General features: G+C 35.0%; 1 protein-coding gene across 5 annotated transcripts in view; it reads right to left on the bottom strand.

The window, feature by feature from the left end:
- The window catches only part of TASP1 (taspase 1), a 273497-nt gene that overhangs the window by 125727 nt on the left and 121672 nt on the right, over positions 1 to 26098 (bottom strand). For all 5 annotated transcript variants that reach the window (XR_003900840.1, XM_029916663.1, XM_029916662.1 and 2 more), the window contains exon 11: positions 553 to 663. Coding sequence is in view for 4 of the 5 variants with exons in the window: in XM_029916663.1 (XP_029772523.1) it covers positions 553 to 663 (111 nt within the window). In the remaining variant the exon portion in view is untranslated. The remainder of the gene's footprint in view (positions 1 to 552; positions 664 to 26098) is intronic.

Here is a 26098-nt window from a genome sequence, read left to right as displayed (position 1 = left end):
CCCCCTTCAGTTCTCTGTTTGTTTTCAGTATTCAGTAGTCTCTCATGATTTGTGTCCATCGCTCTCCCCAACTCTCTTTCCCCCTTCCCTTCCCTATGGTCCTCTGTTAGGTTTTTCCTGTTAGAACTATAAGTGCAAATATATGGTATCTGTACTTCTCTGCCTGACTTATTTCACTTAGCATGACACCCTCGAGGTCCATTTACTTTGCTACAAATGGCCAGATTTCATTCCCTCTCATTGCCATGTAGTACTCCATTGTGTATATATACCACATCTTCTTGATCCATTCATCAGGTGATGGACATTTAGGCTCTTTCCATGACTTATGAATTTTGTTTTAGTAAGATTTTATGCTATGATATATCACTCTAATTCTAGATAATGTCTCATAGCTTGGGCATTACCTATATGGCAAATTTCATGCATTAGTAGGTATCTGGTATAATCCTTTTTCATGACCAGCATTAATTGAAGATCTAAGTCTATTCCAGGCACTAGAGCTAGATCTCATGACACAAATGTTTACAGCTCTTTTCATGTTATACTTACTGATAAACTTGTTTTGCATAGTCTCCAACAGTGCTTGGTGAGCATCTTCGGCTTGTAAAGCATGTGAACATTCTCTAGCCAGTATGGTGCGCACAAGATGCTCCCCACATCCTAGAAATCCAAGGAAACCAAGAACAGTTGAGGAAAAGCAGGACTATAAACATATTTCTTGTCTTCCTAGCACTAAAACACCTTTATGTACTACCTAAGTAGTTGTTTTGGAGAATAATTCAGTGATGGATGAAATGACTTCTATGAACAATCTAGAATTTTGGTAAGATTTAGCAGAAACTAAAGAAACAAATAACGGGCTACTATCAAAAGGAAACAGAGAAAAATAAAATAAAACCTCTTTTTCATTGAAATGATTTACATAATATGGGAATTCAGATTCTCTGCCTAGGGTTCTGTCTTATTTCCATTATTGGGTAATTACAAAAAATTCTGTTTTAAAATTTTTTGTTTATATACAATTGGCCTGAGTGTCCCATTTTGCCTCTGGTATCCCATATGCCTGTGTGCATGGGAGAAATCTAAATAGCCAGAGGCAATCGGGATCTCCTTCTACCTACTTTTCAACAAAATGTCACATCAACAGCTGTAATGTGGACTTAATAAAATAGCACCTTTCTCACCTCATAATAGTAACTTACATAGCCTTCAGGGGTGAATACTCTCTGTAATTGTAAAAAAAAAAAAAAAAAAAAAAGAATGCATTTTAAATCCCTGGAGTGAACCTGGACCATGAAGACACACTAGAAAAGGGTAGATATGAATAGGAAGCACTGGCTAGAATTCTATTTCAATTTTCTACCTGTTAACAGTAGAAACTGTCAGCCAAAGTAAAGACAAAGGAAATTTAATTTATAGGTTGATGAGTTCACATAAAAGGTTTCTGAAGAGGCTGATATTTTTCTTAGATATACAAAATATTAAAAAGCTACTTTGATAAACATTGGAGGGATAGCCTTTTCAAAAAAAAAAAACAAGTGCCCTTTGAAATGCTTTTTCTATATAAAATCAGTGGCATTAATTAAAATGTGAATGTCCTCTTACCCAAATGAGAACAGTAGACAGATAAGACCTCTGCTCCCTATCTCTTAAAAAATAAAATAAAATCCTGAGGAAAGCAGACCAGCATGGACACTGGCTGCCCAGCTGGCTTATACCAAGTCCCACACACCTATGCCCTGGTGGTACTGCCCTTTTCAGTCAAGCTTGCCTCAATCCCAGTGGGACAGTCACCCCAACCCCTACCCAGATGACCAGCAGAAACTCCTGCCCACACCACATCTCCTGACCGAGTTCCGTAGGGCCTCAGTTCTGGTAGAGTGGGTGTCAGGTCTCATTTCATAAGCAGATCTGAGCACAACTAGTTAAAACGCCACATTCAGGCCAGGGACCAAGGAGAGACTCTGCAAATGACCGGCCTAAAGGACAGAGCAGCCAAACCACAAGAGCACAATGCACACAGCACACACTGGAGACACTCCTTAAAGTGCCAGACCCTGGGCACTACATGACTTCATAAGGCATTACTTTCAGGAGTAGGAGAGACATAACTGGCTTCTCTAACACACAAAAGAAGGCAGAGACTTAGACAAAATGCCAAGATGGAGGAATTTATTGCAAATGAAAGAACACGATAAGGCCATGCAGAGATCTAAGCAAAACAGATATAAGTAACATGCCTGGTGGAATTTAAAGCAAAAAACATAAGGATACTCACTGGGTATAAGAAAAGAAGACAAGAGTGAGACACAACAGAGATAAAAGAATTAAAGAACCAATCAGAAATGAAGAATTCAATAAACAAGATTGGAAAACAGATGTGATGCAATGAACAGCAGGATGAAAGAAGCAGCGAAATGAATAAGAGATATATTAGACAAAATAATGGAAAATAATGAAGCTGAATAAAAAAGATAAATAATTATGCAATATGAGAACAGACTTAAGGAACTCAGTGACTTCATCAATGTAATAACATTCATATTATAAGAGTCCTAAAAGAGGAGAGAGAAAAGGGGACAGAAAATTTATTTCAAGAAATAACAGCAGAAAACATCCCTTATCTGGGGAAGGAAACACAAATGCAGATCATAAGGCACAGATAATCCCATCAAAATCAATAAAAGCATGCCAACAACAAGACATATAATTAAATTTGCAAAATATGGTGATAAAGGAAATATCTTGAAAGCAGCAAGACAAAAGAAGTCCTTAACTTCAAGGGAAGTTACAGATTAATTTACATATTTCTCAACAGAAACATGGCAAAACGGAAGGGAGTGGCCTGGTATATTCAAAGTGCCAGATAGGAGAAATCTGCAGCCAAGAGTACTCTATCCAGCAAGGCTATCATTCAGAATAGGAGAGATAGCTTCTCAGACAAATGACAACTAAAGGAGTTCATGACCTAAACCAGGCCTGCAAGGAATATTAAAAGAAGGGTGCCTGGGTGGCTCAGTCAGTTAAGTGTCCAGCTTCGGCTCAAGTCATGATTTCACAATTCATGGGTTCGAGCCCCACATCAGGCTCTGTGCTGACAGCTCAGAGCCTGGAGCCTGCTTCAGATTCTGTGTCTCCCTCTCCCCCTGACTCTCCCTTGCTCATGCTATCCCTCTCTCTCTCTCTCTCTCTCTCTCTCTCTCTCTCTCTCTCTCAAAAATAAAAACATTTTAAAATTAAAAAAAAAGAAATATTAAAAGAGACTTTTTGAATGCAAAGGAGAGAGCAAAGGTCACAAAGACAAGAAGGGATCAGAGGAAATCTCCAGAAACAATGAAAAAGCAAGTAATAAAATGGCAATAAATACATATTTATCAATAATTACTTTGAATGGGGCTTCTGGGTGGCTCAGTCTGTTGGGCATCTGACTTCTCCTCAGATCATGATCTCACAGTTAATGAGTTTGAGCCCCATATCAGGCTCTCTGCTGTCAATGTAGAGCCTGCTTTGGATCCTCTGTCAACCTCTCTCTCTGCCCCTACCCCACTCTCACCCTCTCTCTCAAAAAATAAACATTAAAAAATAACAATAATTACTTTGAATATAAATGTACTAAATGCAAAGGCACAGAGTGTCAAAATGGATTTGAAAAAAACAAACAACAAAAAACCAGACCCTTCTGTATGCTGCCTTACAAGAGACTCATTTCAGACCTAAACATCTTCAGATTGAAAGTGATGGGGTGGAGAAACATTTATCATGCAAATGGACGTTAAAAGAAAGCCAGTGTAGTAATACTGATATTGGACAAATTAAACTTTTTTTATTCTTGTATTGTTTTATTCTTGTATTGTTACCCTGCTTTGGTACCAGGCAGCACTGGCCTCATGGAATGATTTTGAATGTGTTCCCTTTTTATTTATAAGATTTTGATAAAGATTGTTTTTTTTTTTTACGTTTGGTAGAATTCACCAATGAAACTATGCGGTCTTAGGCTTGTCTGTGCTGAGAGATATTTTAATTCCTAATTCACCTTCCATTCTTGATATTGGTTTAAGAAGATTTCCTACTTCTTGGATTTTAAGATTCATGATTGAATCTTGGTAACTTGTGCATTTTTAGGAATTATCTAGGTTTTTCTCCAAAATACCTGATGTCAGTATATGATTGTTTATAATAATCTGTTATCACAATCTGCATTTTTATGGTTACCTATTGTACTGCTATCTCTTCCATTGCTCATGTTGATTTTTGAGTCTTATTTTTTTCTTAATATAGTTAAAGCATTGCCAACTTTGTGTGTGTGTTTTAATCTGGCCATTAATTTCCAATGTTATGTTATTTTGGTCTCTATTTTATTTAAAATTTCTGATTTTTGTTTGTTATTATCTTCCTCTACTAAATTTCAGCTAAGTTTCTTCTTTTTCTAGTTCCATTTGGCATACTGTTGTTTATTTAAACTTTTTTTCTTAACACAAGCAGTTATAGCATAAATTCTACTCGACCATCTGCTTTTGCTGCATCCTATAGGTTTTGGAATATTGCATATTCTTTTTCTTTTGTTTTGAGACATACTTTGATTTTCCATTTGATTTCCTATTTGGCCTATTGCTTGCATACTACTGTGTTGTTTAAATATTGTACATGTTAAATATTTAATATTTACAGTGTAGATTTTTCAGTTTTGTTTTATTGTTGATCTTTAGTTGTACCATTGTGTTTGGAAAATACAGTTGGTATGATTTCAATACTCTTAAATTTGTAATGTTAGGTCTTTTATGTGATTTAACCAGGGGATTTTTCTGTGTATACCTGAGGTAAATGTATATTTTATTCTTCTTGGATGGAATGTTTTATATACATCTTTTAGAACCATGTATTCTAAAGTATGCTTCAAGTAAAAAATGTTCTTGTTGAGAAAAAAAATTAAAAGTTCACCTTAAAAAAAGAACCTGCCAAAGGTATGCCAATAGTTCTCTTTGGTTTTTTGTTTTGTTTTTTTAGAAAATCAAGTCCTTCATTTTCACACACAGGTAAAGGGTATCAAATGATTTCAGCATCTACTGAGACTCAAGAAGTATGACTCAGCTCTACAGTCAAAAAACTCACAGCAAAAGAAGGAACAATCCACTCAGATTCCCCAGTTGGTCCAGGGACAAAGTAACGTTTTCTCATGCTATTAATTTACACACACGCTACACTGGTAAATGGAGAGGGAAGGTTCTTAGCAATCAAACGAAATGTGGGCTAAGATTAGCAAATGAAAAAACCTCTTAAAAATAATGTCTACAAATTCTTAAATTAATGAAACAAAACAATGCAAACTGATACGATACACAGTCTCTGTTTAGCTGGCATGTATTGTAATAGAAATTAGGCACTAACAACAAATTGCCCTAAAAATTATCATCAGTAATTGTTAGACCATTGTTAATCATTTTTAAGCCTTGCATATCAGTAATTTTCTCTTCAGATATATGCCTCTCTTTCTCACTCTCCCCCTCCTTTCCTCTGCACCCTCTCAATATATACATGTACAGATGCATACACACAAATGTGTATATTATGAATACACATACAATATGTACTCATTGCCAAAAATTCAAACTACTCCAAAATGTCAAAGGTTTTTTAAAATTACTTGATACAGGGTGCCTCAGTGGCTCAGTTGGTTTAGCCTCTGACTTCTTTGGCTCAGGTTATGATCTCACAGTTCATGAGTTCAAGCCCTGTACTGACAGTGTAGTGTCTGCTTGGTATTCTCTCTCTCTGTCTCTCTCCCCCTCTCCCACTCATGCCTTCTCTCTTTCTCAAAATAAATAAATAAACTTAAAAAGTCAATTGATAGTTTTGCAGAGGTAACTTCCCTATATTTTTTCATAAAGTGTAAATGTAAATATCCTTCCAGACCTAAATATCATTTTGTAAGTATCTACACTTAAAGGAAGATCTAGATATGCAATTTAATATATACCTCTGTGGGCAAGACTGTTGCTGCTCCCTATGTTGTTAAATTTTTATAATATTATTTTTATAATCAAGGAAAAAACAATAAAGCTAATAGAAAAGAAACCATTTTTGACACTATGTAAAGACACTGTGCTAAGCTCATGAAACCCCATAAATTTTAATTCCCTTTGTGTACATATTTGATGTTGAAGAGTGAAATGTTATACTTTAGAACAATAATAATTGTTAGGAAATTGGCATATTATAAGCTAAATGAGTGTTCAAAAGGTTATGTACACATGCCTCAAGTCAAAGAGCTAAACCACATGAAGTTAACATTACATCAAAATTACACAGTATGTGTCAGAGAGACCTTTCCTCCATTGTTATACCAGAATATACAGGGTTTTCCAATGATTGATTTTTCAGCAAGAAACTTTTAAAATTATGACTTCTATTCGGAAATATATCACTTCTAGCATAAGAGCGTTGACATCAAAAGCTTGTTCTCCTGCAGGTTCCAATCAAAGAAAAGTTTGACTTATGTGGTTTTACCCACAAAATTCCAAGGTTTCTTAGAATATGCTGCCAGATAGCTGAAGTGTGATTCAAAAGCAAACAGCTCCATTCTTTATACACAGATATAAAGAAATAAGCCTTTCATTGCATCCTCCTTCTGTCATTATTCATGCAAGTTATATATTTATAGTCTCATATCTTAGCAGAAAACATGAATTATACATAGAATGAAGACCTAACAGCAAACCTAGAAGAAAAGTGATACAGGCATACCTCAGAGATATTGCATGTTTGGTCCAGACCAGTGCAATAAAGTGAGTCAAATAAATGTTTTGGTTTCCCAATGCATATAAAAGTTATGTTTACATTATACTGTAGTTTATTCAGTGTGCAGTAGTATTATGTCTAATAAAACAATGTACATATTTTAATTAAAAAATACTTTATTGCTAAAAAAATGCTAACCATCATCTGAGCTTTCAGCAAGTCATAATAACTGACCAGAGATCACCATAACAAATATAATAATAATGAAAAAGTCTGAAATATTGTGAGAATTACCAACATGTGACACAGGGACACAAAGTGAGCGAATGCTGTTGGAAAAAAATACTGCCAATAGACTTGCTCAGCACAGGGTTGCTACTGTTTAAAAAAAAATCTGTTAACCACAATAAAGTGAAGCACAATAAAATGAGGTATGTTTTTAAATATCAATTTTCTATAAGAACTTACTTATGTTAGTATCAGTAAGAATAAAAATTGCATGGATCAAAACACACAGTGAATTCATAACTTAAGTTCTAAAAAGATTTGTTACATTTGAAAGATGCTATGGAACAAATTCACTATTCTGAAAATTGATAAATGAAAGCAAACAATCTAGCATTTCCCTGTCTTTCCTATAGAAACTGTACAGCAGGATAACCAAGTAGTTTATGAAGGAAAATTTTCTCCATAGAAATACCCCAACTAATAAATGAGTAAGAATTATACAGAATTAGAATATAATCACTTGTAACCCATAATATAATAAATAGTATCATCCATAGCTGCTCATTGCACAAAAAGATACAACCAAACATTAAATACCCCTTGATAAAATTACACTTTTGTAGTCTTGCCCCACATCAAAATATTTACACCTGAATTTGAACAAGCCTCTAAATTCAATTATTGATTTCCATAAATAAAGAGCATTTGCAAAAAACCTACAGTTAACATCATACCTAATGGTGAAAAACTGAATTGTTTCTCCCTAAGATCAGAAACAAGGTACGATGTCTGCTTTTATCACTTCTATTCACCAATAATCTGAAAGTTCAAGCCATTGCAAAAAGACAAGAAAAAGAAATAAAAGGCATAAAGATCAGAAAGAAAGAAGCAAAACTGCTTTACAGATGACATAATCGTTTATTTTAAAAATCCAAGGGAATCTATAAATCAGCTACTTGAGGTATCTCTCCAGGTTCTACCTGTCTTGTTAGTAGTCTAGAGCAAAGGTTGGCAACATACCTGTCTGGTACTTTACAGTCCTCAAAATATGGACCTGATTTTCGTTTCTTTCCCCATCTAATCACTCACCAGATTGTTACTGAGCACCTACTTGGTACTAAGTCTAGAATGAACAATAGTTGGAGGGATGCTGCTGCATAATGTCAGATCTCCCCAGTGGTGTTGGGCCCCTATCTGACTACTGAGTATTCAGTAAATTACTATTCCGATCAGTCCAGATGCCAGTGCTCTCATTGTGTATTTTATAGATCAACCTTGTGGATATAGATGAGAACCCTAGATTCAGCAGGAATCCTGGACATTTCCACAGCCCACTATGAACCACTCTCCATGGCCAAGTCATCTCACACTAATCCCAACCCTAAGCCCAGTCTCAGCTCACTCATTCCCAATGTGCTTCCTATTGCTGAAACTCCAATATGCCCCACACCCAAAGCCTTCGGTATTATAATACAGTTCCTCTCTTGTAAGAATCAGAATATATTTCCTCTCTTGTGGGGATCCTTAACTTGTCAAAACCCACATTGAAGATGAATTCATAATAAAAAAATTACAAACTACACACACACACACACACACACACACACACACAATGGAATAAGCAGATGTAAAAATAAATAATAAAAATGTAAAAGTTTATCAAACCAAGAAGTGATAACAGAACAGACGGTAATTTTCTGTTAAAATAGATAAAGTAAATATTTTAGGCTTTGTAGTCTATATATAATATCTGTTAAATATTCTTTTATTTTTATAACAACCCCTTAAAAATTTAAAAATCATTCTTAGCTCATTGGCTGTACAAATTTAGGCAACAGGCCAGATCTGGTCCACAAGTCATAGTTTGACTATCCCTATACTAGGACAATTTGTAGTACAAAGATTAAAAGGAAGGGAAATCATAATTTTTAAAAACAGGACAAACTGGGAGCAGGGGGAGGTATGCATATTTTTCAAGAAACCAAATAAAACTTTTCAAATTAAAAAAAATTGTTTAAAACTCAATGCAAGAGAAAGAAATATAAGGTATACCTATAGGAAAAAAAAATCTAAAAAGTATCCTGGAATCATGAAGAGAAGTAAAATGAGGAGTTAAGAAGCCTGGAGTATAAAATGAGAATATCCAACATATTATTAGGTATTTTGAAATACAGAAAAGAAAGAATGGGGTGAGGGAGTACTAATATTTGAAGAGATCATAAATAAGAGTTTTCAGAACTTAAGTTACAAGGAAATTCTTAAACTGAAGATGCATACAGAATTCCAAAGAAAATGAATAAACACAAATCCATACATAGGGATACCATAGTGAAGCTCTGGACCAAAGACAATTAAAAATTAATCATAAAGAAAAGGAGAATCATCTATAAAGGAATTAAAAATTTTAACTGGTAAGTTCCCAACCAACAAAAGAGGCCAGAAGACTAATATCTTCATTGCTAAGGCAATAAACAGAAAATAATTTGTCAACCTAGAAACAGTTAAACTATCATTTGAGAGTGAGGATGAATACAAACAGTTCAGACATATGAAGAACAATTCCTTGAGATTTTAGCCCCCAGGTTACTTATAAGCTTCCCAACTCTACTCCTTGTCATAATTCCTGCTGAGTTTAATATTAACCTAGATGATCCTTCCAGCACCTTGACATCCAGATTCTCTGATATCCTCTCTTCAAGTTATCCACATTACCTCATTTATTCCCTCCCATGATTAGGTCATTATCAATAGCATTGACCTCCATAGTCTCAACTGCAATCATCCCACCCCTCCTATCTTTCCAGCTCACTTCTAGAGCACTTTGATTCCCTACACCTCACTAAAAACTGCCATCCATTAATTCTGTTGCTTTTGAACTATCCTGCACTCCTCTTGGGGCCTTTCTTCCTTATCCAGATAAAACTCCAATCCTTCATCAACTTACATCCATTCTCTTACTCTTAAAAGCCTCCATGCCTCCCTCATTTCATCGAATTTGTCTGGCAGACACCTACTCTGGAGTATTAGTCAAAGTACTACACAAGACTGCAAAAGCAAATAACCGCCAAGCCCCAGGGCTTTAAAATACCAAGAATATAATTCTCATTAATGTTATAGGTTGCACCTGGGTCACCAGAGAATGTACTCCACACAGTCACTCAGAAACAAACCTAGGCTGATAGAGGCTCCAACATCTATAACTGCACCTCCTGGATCATGCCCACTGCAGAGCAAGAGGGCATCCAGGGCCTCGAAGTCACACATATAATTTTCATTCCATTCCAGTGGCCAGAAATAGTCACATGGTCTCAGGCAACCACCACGGGGCTGTGAAATATGGAGGAATACAGAAATAGCCAGGAAGCACTACATTAAATGTCTCCATCGTATTTGACTAAATCTAATTTTCCATGCCTGCACCTGCACAGTCATATGAGGTACAGCAGCCATCCTGTGACCACGGGGTGACATACAAAAGCAGGAAGGCATACCAACTGAGGATTATAGGGGAGAAGTGACAGACGAAGTACTGATCCCAGTCTCCTTCCAGGTTTCTTGCTGCAGGAGATCTAAAATAAAACAAAACAAACTACCTGTTTAAGCACTATAACTGAGTTCTCTCTTTTAAGCTCAAATGTATTTTTTTCATTTTTCTTCCTTTTGTGTAAAATAAATCATTTTTAAGCATACAATTCAGTGACATTTGTGATATTGTACAACCATCACCATCTATCTCTAGAACGTATTCATCTTCCCAACTGAAACTCTGCACCCATCCAACAACAATTCCCCATTTCTTCTCTCCCCCCAAACCTGGCAACACCATTCTACCTTCCATCTCTATAAACTGGACTACTCTAGGCACCTCATATAAGTAGAAGCATATACTTTTGTCCTTTTGTGACTATTTCACTTAACAAAACGTCCTCAAGGCTCGTTCATATTGTAGTATGTTTCAGAATTTCTTTCCTTTTAAAGGCTAAATAATATTCTATTGTATGTATATATACACATTTTCTTTATCCATTCATCTGTCAGTGGACGTTTGGGCCAAATGCATTCTTAATCTATATAGAGAGCTATTTGCTGAGGAAGAAAATGGCTCAGAAAACTCTACACTGAAACAAGACAAATTCTACTTATTTCCTTCAACTCAAACATAAAATTGCATTGAATCAAATATAATTTCTGATAGTTCATGTAGATTTATCTATCAGATATCATTTGCAGCAATACTGGAAAAATACTATTTGGTCTGACCACACATATTTTCACCAAGTTATTCTGGAAAATCCATGATATATTTAACCACTACCAACAACCTATTTGAATAAATGAGAGTCATTTTAATTAAGATAAATCCTTTATGATGCCTGAAAAATGGAGTCTTACATACTTAATACTATTTTTTATCCATGTAAAAGTTTTGTGGCCACTTCCCTAAATCATAAGACCACTTTAGGGAGGCAATCTTTAGAATGCCTGTTGTGGGTTTGTTTAGAATCCAGAAAAAGTCGGCAAAACTGTGAGGAAACTAGAAGAGTAAACGGAGCATCTTTATTTTTCCCTCATCTACAAGTGCTCAATAATGCCATCATTTCTCTAGTAAACACATTGGCCTACATTACAAAAGAGTTTCTGAATCTTTACTAAAGGAGAAATCTGAGAGTTCTCAGTCAACCAGCAGGGTCTTGTTTAGAGGAGAACACCTTGTGCATTCTATTTATTCATCCTCTCTCTCTCTCACACACACACAGGCACACGCACACACGCACATACACACACTGACTTAAGGTCTAAGGCCCTGTATAGTAGGAATTAGTATTTTCTATTCTATAGTCAAACTCATATTTAAATCCAGCCGAGTAACTTTGGAACCCTTTACTTAAGCCTCAGTTTCTTCAGTTGTAAAATGAAAATTCTGAACAGCAATCACCTCATGGAGCTATTGTGGGGACAAAATGAAATAATGTACATAAAACATTTAGCAAGGGTTTGGGCCCTTAGTAAGCACTTAATAAATACGACAATGAAGGTAATAAGAAAATAATCATTTCCTGTCATTGTCACTCCTTAACCTAGTCTCTGTATTTTTCTTCTATTATGACAAAATGTTTCTCAGCTAGCCTGACGAGCCTAGAATACAGTTGAAAAGGAGTTTAGCCTTTGATTTGCAATTCCAAAGGCTACTGCTTCAAAGCAAGCTAGGCCTTCACATAGCTGTCAAAATAATCACCTGAATAAACCTCTCATTATTAAAACAAAACAAATAATATGAAAAGAAAAATCTCTCTTAGTCCTGGCAGAAAACATTTTAACTATGGCTATCCAGTAATCATGGATTATGCATGATTTTTCTTTGTTATTTACTCTTACTATTTTCCCTAATTCCTATAATAAATATCTATTTTTTTCCAACAGGTTTATTGCTTGACTTCAATATTACACTTCTGCATTCACAATACTTTCTCTTAAGGTAAGATAGTAAAGACCACCACAGAGTCTCCCATAATGGCATTTGGTCCCATGCACTTACTTCCCGATAACTGAGTTCATGAGTTGGTAAGTGGTGTTTTATTCAGGTGTTTTATTCATTTTAACTTCATCACACATTTAGTATTTTCACCTCAGCTCTAGTGATAGATATAGCCTTCAAACTAAGATAATTAAAAATATGCAAACATAATAACCTCCCAAAATCATACTGTCAGATCATGTTTTAGTCCTAAAAGGTAAGTAACAAAATGAAAAGTATTTGCAGTAAGTATAGAGAAACAAAAATTTACCAACTTTTGGGTAACACTTAAGATATACTTTTATCATTTCAAGATAATTTTTCATTGTTTTATCTTTGTCTCAATTTAATGGTGGCAGCAGTGGTGGCATGAGCCAAATTATTACAAAATGAAAATTAGAAGGACCTTATGTGTCAAGTTTTTGATGTAGTTTTCAAATGTAGGGTTTCAATGCAACATTTAAATGTAGAAGATTATGATAATTCCTCCAGAGGACCTCATGATGAGATTATAACTCCTAATCTCACAATTCTTTCTCTTCTTTGGGAAACTATATTTCTTCTAAACCACCCTAGCCTCAGTTCTAATACAAAGAGCCCCCAGAGGGAGAAAGTGAAGGTGCATGCACAGGAGAGACATAACGCACATTCCCAGGCAGCTGCATACAGGAGTACAGGATCAGCAGCAACAAAAGCTCACATTCAGTACCACTGGCACACCACACATCTCCAAGGATTACTGATGATTGTGAAGTATTTATGTCATCTTATAAATGCTGCCATTCACTCTCACTGCGGCTAGTGGGCATCTGAAAAATCTTTCAACACATCCCCTGTTAGAAGTCCACAGGGACAGATAAGTAATGAGGAAAGGCCTTTCCAAATTTAAAAGGAAACATTTGGTACTTCAGTTTCCAGTATTGCAACATCTCTTTTTCAACAAAGGAATTTATTACACAGTACGTCACCTTTTCCCTTTCAGAGGATTTATTGCCAATTTTGGAGTTGGGTTACTTCTCGTTTTCAAGCCTGTCTTGTGAAATTAAAGAGAGGACTGCCTTAAAAGTGATAGAACACACATGATTTCAGTCTTCGCAGTGTCCCTATGGTTATCAAACCTGGAACCTATTACATACAAGCAGAAAACATAAGAAGCTTTATTAAGAGATGGAGTAAGTAGTGAAGATGTCTAATCCAGTCAAATCTAAAGTTATATTCACTAACACACATTTAGTGTTTCCTCAGTATTTAGCTCTCTCTAATCCATAATCCATCAGCACATTTTGGATACTTATAGTAATCTATCAAAAACAACTCAATAATAAATAATGAAAAGAAACCAATTTTACAATTAGCTCCTAGAGATCTCATCTCTTACAAAGTAGGATGTGATTAATATATGCTTTAGCATTTCATAATTAAAGTGAAAAATATGTTATAATTAGACATAGGAAAATATCTCATCTACAGCAGTGTTAAGCAAACGCTATATATACTAAATACTTGACAGTTACTAGTTATTACCACTATTATCAGTTTTATTGAGAAGGTATAAAACCAAACCACAAAAGATTCAACTATCTGAACAAGAGGTAGCTACATAAATGAGAAGAATTCCAGTTTTATGAATGCAAATACTTTCAGAAACTAAAAAACAAATTAAAAAGGTATAACAACAATTAGTAGTGAACAGGCATTATCTCCTCTGCCATGTCAGAAAGCGTCTGTGGTTAACAGCAGAGAACCCCCCACTAAAGCATGAGCAACTCCTTCTTTTCCTTGGCCCTCTCTTTGTCACACATTTCAATGTACTACAATTCATATGTACTACATATTCATTCTGAGTGTAAATAAAGATAATAAAATAGCACCTTGCTTTCTGATCTAACAATTCTAGATTTAGTTATCTAAATTACAACACTCTAGGGCACCTGGCTGACTCAACTGGTTAAGCATCCGACTTGATTTTGGCTCTGGTTATGATCTCATGGTTATGGGTCATGATTTCATGATTATGAGATTGAGCCCTGCATTGGATGGCCAGGGTGGAGCCTACTTAAGATTCTTTCTCCCTTCCTCTTGCTCCCTGCCCCTCCCCTGCTCACATGTGCTCTCCCTCTAAAACAAAAAACAAAATAATGATAATGATAATAAATTATAACACTCTAATTAAAGCACCAGAGCAAATGGTGCCAGGCAGCGGGGAAGAATCAGAGAAAACCACCTCACTACAAGTGGTGTGCTTAGCTATGATGGAGCCCCTAAAGTCTTATCACTACTATTGAGTTTGTCTGGGAAACATTCTGCATGCATAAGCATCAGACTAATCTACATTTGCGAACCTCATTAGGGCAGTCGCCATAAAAGTAGTCTCATTGTTTGTAATATTCAGTTGATGCTCTTGCACATCTTCTATCTAGAGTTCTGTTCAATTAGGTAGAACTACCTCCAGCTATGGAACCTGAAATAAGTCACTTAAGATCTCCATGCCTCAGTTTCCTCACTGGAAAAAATAAAGCGTAAGCTTAAGTGGTCTTAAATTCCTCATAAGGAAAAATTGTAGAGCTAAGAACTTCAGTAACATTCCAGGGCTGCCTAGGTGGCTCACTTGGTTAAGCATCTGACTTCAGCTCAGGTCATGATCTCATGGTTCACAAGTTCAAGTCTTGCATTGGGCTCTGTGCTGACAGCTTGGAGCTTGGAGCCTGCTTTGGATTCTGTGTCTCCCTCTCTCTCTACTCCTCCCCTATTTGTGTTCTGTCTCTCTCTCAAAAATAAATAAAAACATTTTAAAAATTTAAACAAAACTTCAATAACATTCCAGTTAAGATTTAGTTAAGAGGCTTTCAATATATAGACAACTTATGAGAACCCCCTTTTAAAATGCTATTAATCAATAAAGTAATTTAAATTAAATTCAACTATAGATAATTTTATTTTTTTAAGTTTGTATTTATTTTTGAGAGAAACAGAGACAGCATGAGTGGGAAATGGTAGAGAGAGAGGGAGACAGAGAATCCCAAGCAGCCTTTGAGCTGCCAGCACAGAGCCGATGCAGGGCTTGAACCCATGAAACCAGATCACAACCTGAGCCAAAACCAAGAGTCTGATGCGTAACTGACAGAGCCACCCTGGCACCCTGAGAATTTTACTTTTTAAGGGGAAAGATAAAAGGTCATGATTCACAGACTCACCATCAATTGATCAACTACTGTGTATCTTGGGTTTTCACAGTATCATTTGATTAAGGCTTTACAATTAACTTATAAGGAAGGTACTACCATCCCCAATGGATAAATAACAAACATTAAATTGGAAAAACAAGGAGTATAAGATCTAAGCATTTAACTCTAAGTAACATGCTTGTTCCATGATGGCCCACCACTGTAGAAATCATGCCATACAAAAAAGGAGATACAAAGAAAACTCGAAAGCCTGAAAAATCTAAGTCCATGGTCAAGGTCAAAGTAATAATTACCTGCAGGTAAACAGCACAACAAATTTTGATGCCAAGATTTAGGACTGTAGGTAACTCCCATTTTAAACCACAACATCCTAAAAATCACTAAGTAAGCCTCAAAGACATAATATTAAAGTTAGAAATTTCATTCTGTATCAAGGCTACAGTGTGCATTTTATGAGTAAAAAAACCTGAAACACAGTTGCAAATATCTATAATAACGTAGATGTAATGTAAAATAAATGTTTCAGTACACATATTAATCATATATATTTATAAAGCCTAAAAATAGAAAAAACATAAGCAAGACAGTTATACTATACCTTAAATTTAACCTATAATACCATGTCAGCCATATATGTTAAACATTTAATTAAGAATTTTCTTAATGACAAAATTTAGAAGTGATTTATGGGGGTGATTTGAATGTCCACAGCCTCTTTAAAAACTGAAAAAAGAATCTGAGTTGATGCTATTTCTCAATAAATTCCTTTGAACAAAGGAAAGGCAATATAAATCATTTAATCAGTTTTAAAGCTGTATCCAGAGTTTAAAACCAATGTTCAGTATTTAGAGGTCTCATGAAGTATGATGGGGGAACAAGTTTTAAATCTTCTCTCCAGTCACTGCTTATCCCTTTTTCTAGTCAACACAGTGTTAAGGGTGGTTCTGAGATTGGTGGAAGACACAAAAGTTCTGAGGGTGAAAAGGGAAAATGGTAATCATCTTCATTTGTTTAGATCAGAGTAGAACTTAAGGAATAATGTAAAAATATGGTCCTAAAGCTATCTTATCACCCACTAACAAAAATCACAGAAGTAAATAAAAGAAGGAAAAAAGTAAAACAGGTGGGATACCTCAAGTAAAACATGTAATGAAAGGCAAATAGACAATATAAAATTAGCACCCCTCAAGATTTTCATTTGACATCATTAAGAAATAATGCTAGGAAAATATATTCATCTGTGTTACATTTAAACGTTTAGTTTAGCCAAGAAATTTATTTACAATTTTATTCAAAAGTTGCCTAAGACTGCTTCATAGGGCATAAAAGAAAAGATATATCTTTGCCTAAAATTAAACAGTCTCAGGAAATTCAGGGTATTTTCCATGAAAACCCATGTATAGATTCCGTAGGATCCACAAACCACAAATTGAGAACCCACACAGCTCTGACTTAACTTTAAAATCTACAAGCATATAATTATAAACCAGGAAATTAAACTTTAATTTTGATTTCTAATACAAATACCTTCTGCTGGAACCATGAATTCCCTGTGACAAAGGCAACAGTGACATTATCATTACCTAAAGGCTAACGTGGAAATTGTGGTGAAAATAACAATATTAGATTATCATGTTAAAATCATACTATTTCCTATTAAAGAAGATATAAGTATCCTTGGAAAAATTACTGGTTCCCGGCCCAGCTAAGGCAGTGTCCAGGAGGAGTCTGAGGTATCCTGTTCTACCTAAAAGCAAGGAAACTATCAAAAATAATTATTAAAGAGAACTGAATCCAATGTAAAGGCGCTTTTATTGACAAAAGATGGAACAGTTTTACCACCAAAAAGAATAATGGTTCTAAACCCTTGAATATGTCAATTACAAATGAGACTGATTCAATTCTCTCCTAGATGTATGCAATGTGCTCCTTTTTAGTAGCAATTATCTGCTTCAATCTTGTCTGTGTTCCAACCATAATGTTGACAAAGCAAGAAATGTGCCCTATAAACAAGAAAGAACAGTCAACAGAATAGGCTACAAATGGCTCTGATGTTGGAATTATCACGAGAACCTTAAAATAACTAGAATAAATATTTTATGTGACAAGTGGAAAGGAGGGAAATTTCAACAGAGAAAATCTTCAAATGCAAACCAAATAAAATAAAATAAGTAGTATCAAAAATAAAATTGCATTCAACAGGCTTAGGAGCAAATAAGAAAGACCAAAAGAAAAATATCAGTGAATTTAATAATAGTCATGGAAACTGCCCAAATTGAAACACAAAAGGTATTACCAAAAGTGGAACAAAGCACCATACGTCTATAGACTACCAAATGCATATAATGGCAGACTCAGAAGTAGAAGAAAGGACAGGGCAGAAGAAATGTCTCAATATATAATGGCTGAGAATTTTCCAAACTTTACAAGTGAAACCAACTCAGTAACCTGAGATGCTCAGCAAGGCCTAAGACTGATAAATAAAAGAATATCACACTTAGGGATATCATAGTCAAATTGCTGAAAACTAAAGATAAAATACTAAAAACAGATTTTAAAAAATACATATTACACACAAGGGGAATGCTATAGAACTTCTCATCAGAAACAACTGAAGAAAAAATACAGTCAACATAGAACTCTCTGTGCAGAGAAAATATCCTTCAAAATTAAAGAGGAAATAAAGATTTTTCAGACAAAGATGACAGACTCATCACCAGCAAAGCTGAAATATAAAAATACTAAAAAGCATTCTTTAGGCTTGGTATTACAAATAAAAAGCATCAAAAAGAGGAGCTAGTTGGATAAAAAAATTTTTTTTTAATTTTAAAAAGCTGTTAAGTGTGTGTGCATGTGCTAATTAGTGTATAAATTTCTTTAAAAGGTAACAGACCATTTAAAGTAAAAATAATAATGAAGATGATACACTGTGGAGTTTATAACATAATATGAACATTAAAATATATGCTAAAAACTCAAAGCATAGAAAAGAAATAATAAATTTATCCTAGTAAAAGGATCTTACATTGTTTATGAAGTAAAATATTATTATTATTATTATTATAAATTAGACTATGTTAAGTTAATGATACATATTGTAATCTCTACAGCAAACACACACAAAAATAATATATTGATGAAAAAAATTTTAGTAGAGGAGAAAAAAATGAACCACCAAAAAATATTCAATCCAAAGGAAAACAGGAAAAGAGAAGAACAAAGGAAAGAAAGAATACAAAACAAAAAAGATGATCAGATTTTGTCTGATCATATCAATAATTACATTATTTGCAAATGGACTAAATACTGTATGTAAAAGCCTCAGATTATCAATCTGGATTAATTTTAAAAAGGCATGGGACTACTTTGTTTATAAGAAACATAATTTCAGAAAAAAAAAAACAAGATAGGCTAAAAGTAAAATGGTAGAAAATGATATCCCAGACAGTCACTAAGCATAAGAAAGTGGGTATGATATCTCAATGTTAAACAAAGTTATCAAACCAGAGGATTATCTAGAGATAAAAAAGGATATTTTATAATGATAAAAGGGTTAATTTATCAAGAAGACATAATGATCCTAAATGTGTATGTGCCTAGTAACTTCTAAATACACAGCTATATTTAGAATTCTTTCAAATGTGACAGCTTCTTAATTACAGGAGGGAAAATAATAATGAATGCAATGGACTAAAATACATTAAATATATAAAAATCTATAAATTGACAATTTCACACATGAAAAAATAAATGTAGATATAAAAAATAAACTCAATACAAAAAACCTAATTGAGCATCTTATGGAATTATCTGAGCATCATTTCATTACTTTGAAAACTGATGTATAACTAAAAAGACTTGAGCATCTTTTCTGCCTTTCCTGTATAAATTATATCTATGGGGAACCAAACAGATGATGAGGAAAAGGTTTTATCTTTAAAATAATTAGAGCCAATTAAATGCAGGAGAAATCATAGAATTCTGAGATATAGCCACACAATGGAGTATTCTACAAATGTTAAGGTAAATGCAGTAGAGTTATAGAGCAAAGTTTTTGGACCAACACTATAGAACCATAATATTTGGTGAAAGAAGCAAGTTACAGAGAACTTTATATCATATGAGACCATGCTTCTCTAGCTCAATAAGAACCATAAAACTAAGTAATATGTTGTTTAGGATGTATACATGTCAAACTTTTTTTTCAAGGCAATAGGATGAAACACAAAATTCAGGATAGTAATTATCTCTGGAAGAGAAGCAGGGAGGGGGTTTAGAAAAAGATAGACATAGATATTACTATTACTAATATTCATGTTAAGTTAATGATAAAAGTGCAAGGGCTTTTATTTTACTTTTATGTTTCATAACTTACATCTATGATACATTCTTATATATATATATACTCAATGATAATTTAAAAATACTTCTTAATAAGAAAAAATGATATAATAAATCAGTATCTACCAAATTCCTCTTAAAAAGTCCATTCCTTTTGAGTCATAAAGTATATTTTCAGGTACTTGTGGTAAGGAAATAGACAAGTATACAAATGCTATGTGCAAGAAAATCACTGCTATTTGAAAAGCAAAAAGCGAAAAAAAACAAAACACCAAAAAACCAGGATATAATCTAATGGTCATTCTAAAACACTGAAACAACTATAGAATTTTATGCAGCTATTTTAAAATAATAAAATTACTATTTAAATCATTAACTTAGGGGTTAGTAAATTCCTAAGCTTTATGAGTTAGACCAGGCGTACTTAAGTTGAGCAATCCAAGACTAAGAATCCCATAAAATTCCACCAGAATTTGTGTACATTTTTGCAGGTAACAGTGTTCATGTTCTTGTTTTCAGGGACAGAATCCATAGTTTTTAGAATCTCAAAGGGAGAATCATTACTCCAAAAATACAGAGTTACTGGTAGCTAATCTTCAAAGATGGCTCCCAATGAACAAAGCTGCCCAGTATTCATCGTCTCCTACAATGAATCTGGATTAGCCCTTTAATAAGCAGAAAATTAGTCCTAGACCTAAGCCCTAAGGAGGCTTGACAGCTTTCACTTTTGCACTTTGAGGGTCCTGATCTACCATGTAAGAAGTCCAGCTACCTTGCTGGAGAAACCACATTAGAGAGGAATAAGCTCTGATACTATGTCAGAAGAAAAAGCAAGTCCAAAGCATCCCAGCATACCAGTTGAGCCCAGCCTTCTGGTTGTCCCTACCAAGGCACCAGCCATGTGATAAAACTACCATGGACATCTAGTTAAGCCACCGCCTGAATGCAGCCACATGAGACTACCCAAGCATAACTGGCAAAAGAACTGTCCACTTGAGACCCACCCAACACACATAATCATAAGAAATAAGAAAAGGGTTGTTCTTCTTGTTAAACAGCAATAGATAACCAAACAGTTACAGAGAGCTGCTTTAGACTGAGTAATTTCACTTAATTAAGCACCTAATGTGTTGCATTATAATGTCTAAAACAAAAATCAGAAGCTACTCATCAGAGGATATAACATTATTCCTTAGTCTCTGTGTAATCCCTGTCCATGTGCATGCACGTACACACACACACATGTGCACACACACAATAATGCCATTTACATATCAGTTTCATTAAACAAAAACAACTTTAGTCACTTCGATTTCATGTACTTTATTTACATAGGCCCTTTTATTACACATAAATGAAATACAGATCAAGCATCTAACTTTGCCCTTATATTAAGAGATGAAAAGGAGCGAGACCCTCAAATGACCCTTCATTTTAAGTATTACAGTGGTTACTTATGTAAATCACCCTCTAGACTAAAAAAAAAGTAGAATGTGGTTAAGGGAACATGTGTTTAAAAGGTATTTTATAATGTTAACAAAATAGCATTGTATTATGTCATATTAGGACAATTACTATGCTTACTGACTAGAAATACTTTCTCTTTATTAATTTACACAATAATCCTGCAAATGATACTTGAGAGGAAAACAAATTCAAACAGAACCAGGAATTCTGCCCCAGAACCAAGAAGCAAAGCAGAACATAAACAATATGAAAAAGGCCAGATCCCATTTCATCTATTCAATTTGAGTGAACGAAGATATAAACAAACTTTGTGGTGATGTGTTTTTTTTAATCTACTGCATTTGATTTTTCAAAACAAAAACATCCATTTTCCACAGCCAATTCTGTGTTGGCCAAAAATAATGGCAAAAGGCATGGATTGGTAAGAACAGGCTTAAGTGGCAACTATATATTTTTTAACTCTTTAAATACGTGACCTATAACATTTTAAGCAGAATAAGAGCTGATTAAATTTCAATTTAGCCCCTCTTCTTTTTCATATTTCTCTACTGTCACTGAGTGAAGATTCTTTAGATTCTTTAGGTACTCAGGCACCTTTTGACCTTTCTAAAGTTCAGATTTCTCATTTGAAAATGAGAATCATTATGTAAAAAGCACTTAGCATAGTGCCTACCCACAGCAAATACTCAACAAATGATAGCTGCAGTTATCATCCTTATTACTGATCACAAAATTATGGCAAGTGCAAGTTTAGTAGGATACTTGTGGTTATCTGCACACCTATTTCCTTCTCCTTTCCTAACAGAATCCTAATTTTGTTCTGCTTTCTACTCCCCACAACTCACAGTCACATATGTGATCCACAGGCATATCAGCCCATGATAGGCTTATGGGTAATTCCCTTTTGTGGGAAATTTGAGTGATTAGCTCAGGAATGGAGATGTGACCCAAGATTAGCCAATCACCAAAATGTGAGCAGAGGTCTACTGGGAAGCTTCTGAGGAGAGTGTTTCTCAATCCTAGAAAAGAGTTACCCCCAAAAAATGATGGGGTTTTTTTTTCCTTCTCTAGAGATTTTTGTGTGATGAGTTTTTCTGATAATGCAAGCCTTTCTGCCATCAGCCAAAGGAAGAGGCCAACGATGATGACAGAAGAGAACTAGGTCCTTACTATCATCAGTAGTTCCTGAACTAACTAACCCCACGGCCCACCTATCTCTGAACTTCCTCATATTTAACATCATACCATTCCTTACTATTGAAGCCAGTTCAGGTTGTGATTTTTGTAACCTGCAGCCCAAAGAATTCTAATTACTACAGTAATGGAAAGGTATTAAAAACTATAATAGATTTTATCACAACTAAACTAAAGTTAAACAACCCTTCTAAAAGAACAGATCCTCTATCATGAATATGTAAAAAGCTCTTCAGTAAGCAGGAGCACTAGCTGTGGCTTACCCGTGCGGGAACAAGTCAGTCATTGTGCCAATCAGACTGTATGACAGTGCTTCAACATAGGCAAAGGGTCACTGAATTCAATTCAAAAAGATTTATTTTTTTTTTAACTATATCTTTGAGCCACTGGCTTCTTCCACAAGGGGCTCCCAGGCTTTGTAATGAGGAACAATCCTACAAGTCATAGAAATGCTACCTCTTGGCCCCACTGACCATGGAGGGAGTAAATCTATAGGACTGAGTGAGAGAAGGGGGTGGGGGAGAGCGAAGGAGGGAGGCTGCAGAAAAGAGAAGAAAGACATTAGAGCTCAAACCTGAAAGATGAACCATATGGACTTCACCATGTGGATAAAGAGGGAAGAGATTCTAAATAGGAGCCTAAAGAGAAATATGTATGCCTTCCTCAAGAAACTGTGCTACGTTGTTTTTGCTGCAATTATAGCAAAAAAGAAATGAAGTAAATGACGACAGCTAGACTTCACAGTAAGAGTTTATTGTGTAGGTCATCATAAAAACTTACCTGTACAATTTACATAGTGAGTTGCTAAGAACCACCCATGACCTTGAAAACATGGGCAGGGTTTAATATGCAAAAGTTGTTCTGAGGAAAGCCCAGGGCTGTACACAAACCCATGTCTGTACCCAGATAAATAATTCTGCTGTAAAAAGCTACAAAGAAAGAATTGCTGCTGAGATGTGAAAGTAAGACAAATCAGACAAATGAAGATCTATACAACAAAGTATAAAAAAATATTTCAGTCAAAAATATTACATTTCTCTATTTCACTAAATTTACTTTGGCATAAACATGAAAGTTTAACAGGTAAAGCAGAGGCAAATCCAGACTTTTTTTAATGTTTATTTTTGAGAGACAGAATGTGAGCGGGGGAGGGACAGAGACAGTGGGAGACACAGAATGAGAAGCAGGCTCCAGGCTCTGAGCTGTCAGCACAGAGCCCAGTGCAGGGCTCAAACCCATGAATTGTGAGATGACTACCTAAGCTGAGGTCGGACGCTTAACCAACTGAGACACCCAGGCGCCTCTTTTCTTTCTCTTTATTTTTTTTTAATCTAAGCTTTTAAGGATAAGGAAGAACTCAGATTAAACAAATGCTAGTAAATCTTCCATCTATATTGTCCTCTGACATGAATTTTACTACCTATCTTAGCTACACAGGGCAAATACTCATATTTCTGAGAATACACCACCACATCATCATAGCAGAATTCAAGCAGAAGATTATAAGTCCGTCACCAACATTAGTAAATAATTACTAATATGACAGATTACAACACATAATTTAGCAGGTTATTATACAGAATCAGGAAAACATTCTCATGTAGGGCTAGAATAGAAAGAATGAGAAGGTAGAAAGAGAACTCCTCAGCATTCAAAACATCCTCACAACACTGAGTTCCAACCAACAGGAGATACAACGGTACAAAGGAATAATCTCAATGATAATTAACATACCTGTATGTCTCTCCTACATAAAGAAAGATGCACTCATCCTGACACAGGTGGACATACCCTTCCAACATGCTCCCTCCATTACGATTCAAACCCAAGTCTGATTCCCAAACCTATGATGCCCTGCACCCCAAACTGTCTCCAGCATGCACCTGATCTTACATCCAATATGGGTGCATGTAGACCTACAGTATCACTGTAGAAATGTAATAAAGTCTCTAATTCTCAATATCTAACTCAGGTTTTTAAAAATCTCTATCCATCCTTTCTACTAGCCAAAAGACAAATACAACACACAGATAAATATACTTTGTCATAATATGAACAAAACATCCTGAAAATAAAAATGTAAGGTATCCATCGGTTGCAACGTGTAATACTGTGGGCTTGATCATGCTGTGATTCACTAATGAGAAACATGACATGTATTCAGTAACAGGTTAAAAAAATGCAAGCTCTTTCTACGTTTTACATTATATCTACTTTTTCTCCAAGATTCACCAATACATTTTTTTTGCCCAAATTAACCAATTACCATGGACAGAACTGGTTAAAATAAAGACATTTGATTTGATTCAGCATTCTGTCTTTCTGACGCTTCTATTCGCACCTTTAAGAGTCAGCAGTTGTGTTCTCCACTTCTGTTTGCAATAAGAACCTCGGCTAGGGCAAGGCACATCCTAGAAGAATCTGAAAACATAAACATCATTTCTGCCAACACAATAGTCCTGTCTCAGTGGTCCCTTATTAATGCTGGCCCATAAATTAACTTGTTACACTATTAATGCTCTCAGGGATAACCAGGGTTTAGGATATACACTCGATCTCTTTAGCCTTTGAACCACCAAAACACATTGAGGGAAGAGATTGGGAAACTGTATGAAATAAGACGCAAGGCCCAGTTAGGGGACAACACTACCATGCTGCCTACTGAAATGTTGCCTTACCACTTAAAGTGTATCTATGGACTAGCAGCCCTGGCATCTTGTGAAAAATGCAGAATACCAGGCCCACTGGATCATAATATGCATTTTAACAGGTGATTCAGACATGCTACAGTGTGAAAAGAGTAGGTGTTTTTTAAAAATAGCCTGAGAAACTGTTTCTGAACATATATCATTAAGATTATTATCCTAAACAACTCTCAGAAATAGGAAGCCTAACCAAGGTTTGTGTCTAAAGAACCACGTATGTTATGCTGAAAATGTCCAGGGAAACCTTAAGAGGAACCAAAGACTCATACTTCAAGCATATGAGAGCTAAAGCCCGAATTCCCTGGGTATCATTTTTTTCCTAACAGCTTGCCAACATCAGACATACTATGTACCTTCAGAAAGTGATGAGTTACACCATGTACAACTTTCATAGCAACAAATTATCAATTTACAAAACTCAAAGTCAACATATTGTGCCTCACAGTCGTTTAAGCTGGCAAGACTTTAAAGTACACACAAATCTGAAGTAATGCGTTGGAAATATTTGATTTATGTTAAACAGCGCTCTGGAATTTAAACATTCGTATGCTCAACCAAACCCTATTCCTGCCCAATCGGTTCACTGATCAGCTTACATATACCGTTCCAACATATACTGCCCAGCTACATTTAATATTTAAAATTTTTAAAGACCTTTTTGTGTTTTTTAAATAAATCTTATTTCAAGTAAATTTCCTGAGCTAAAAAGAACCACCACCACCACA

The sequence above is a fragment of the Suricata suricatta genome, chromosome 12, assembly GCF_006229205.1.
Source record: "Suricata suricatta isolate VVHF042 chromosome 12, meerkat_22Aug2017_6uvM2_HiC, whole genome shotgun sequence".
NCBI lineage: Eukaryota > Metazoa > Chordata > Mammalia > Carnivora > Herpestidae > Suricata > Suricata suricatta.
This window is presented reverse-complemented; position numbering and strand designations above follow the sequence as displayed.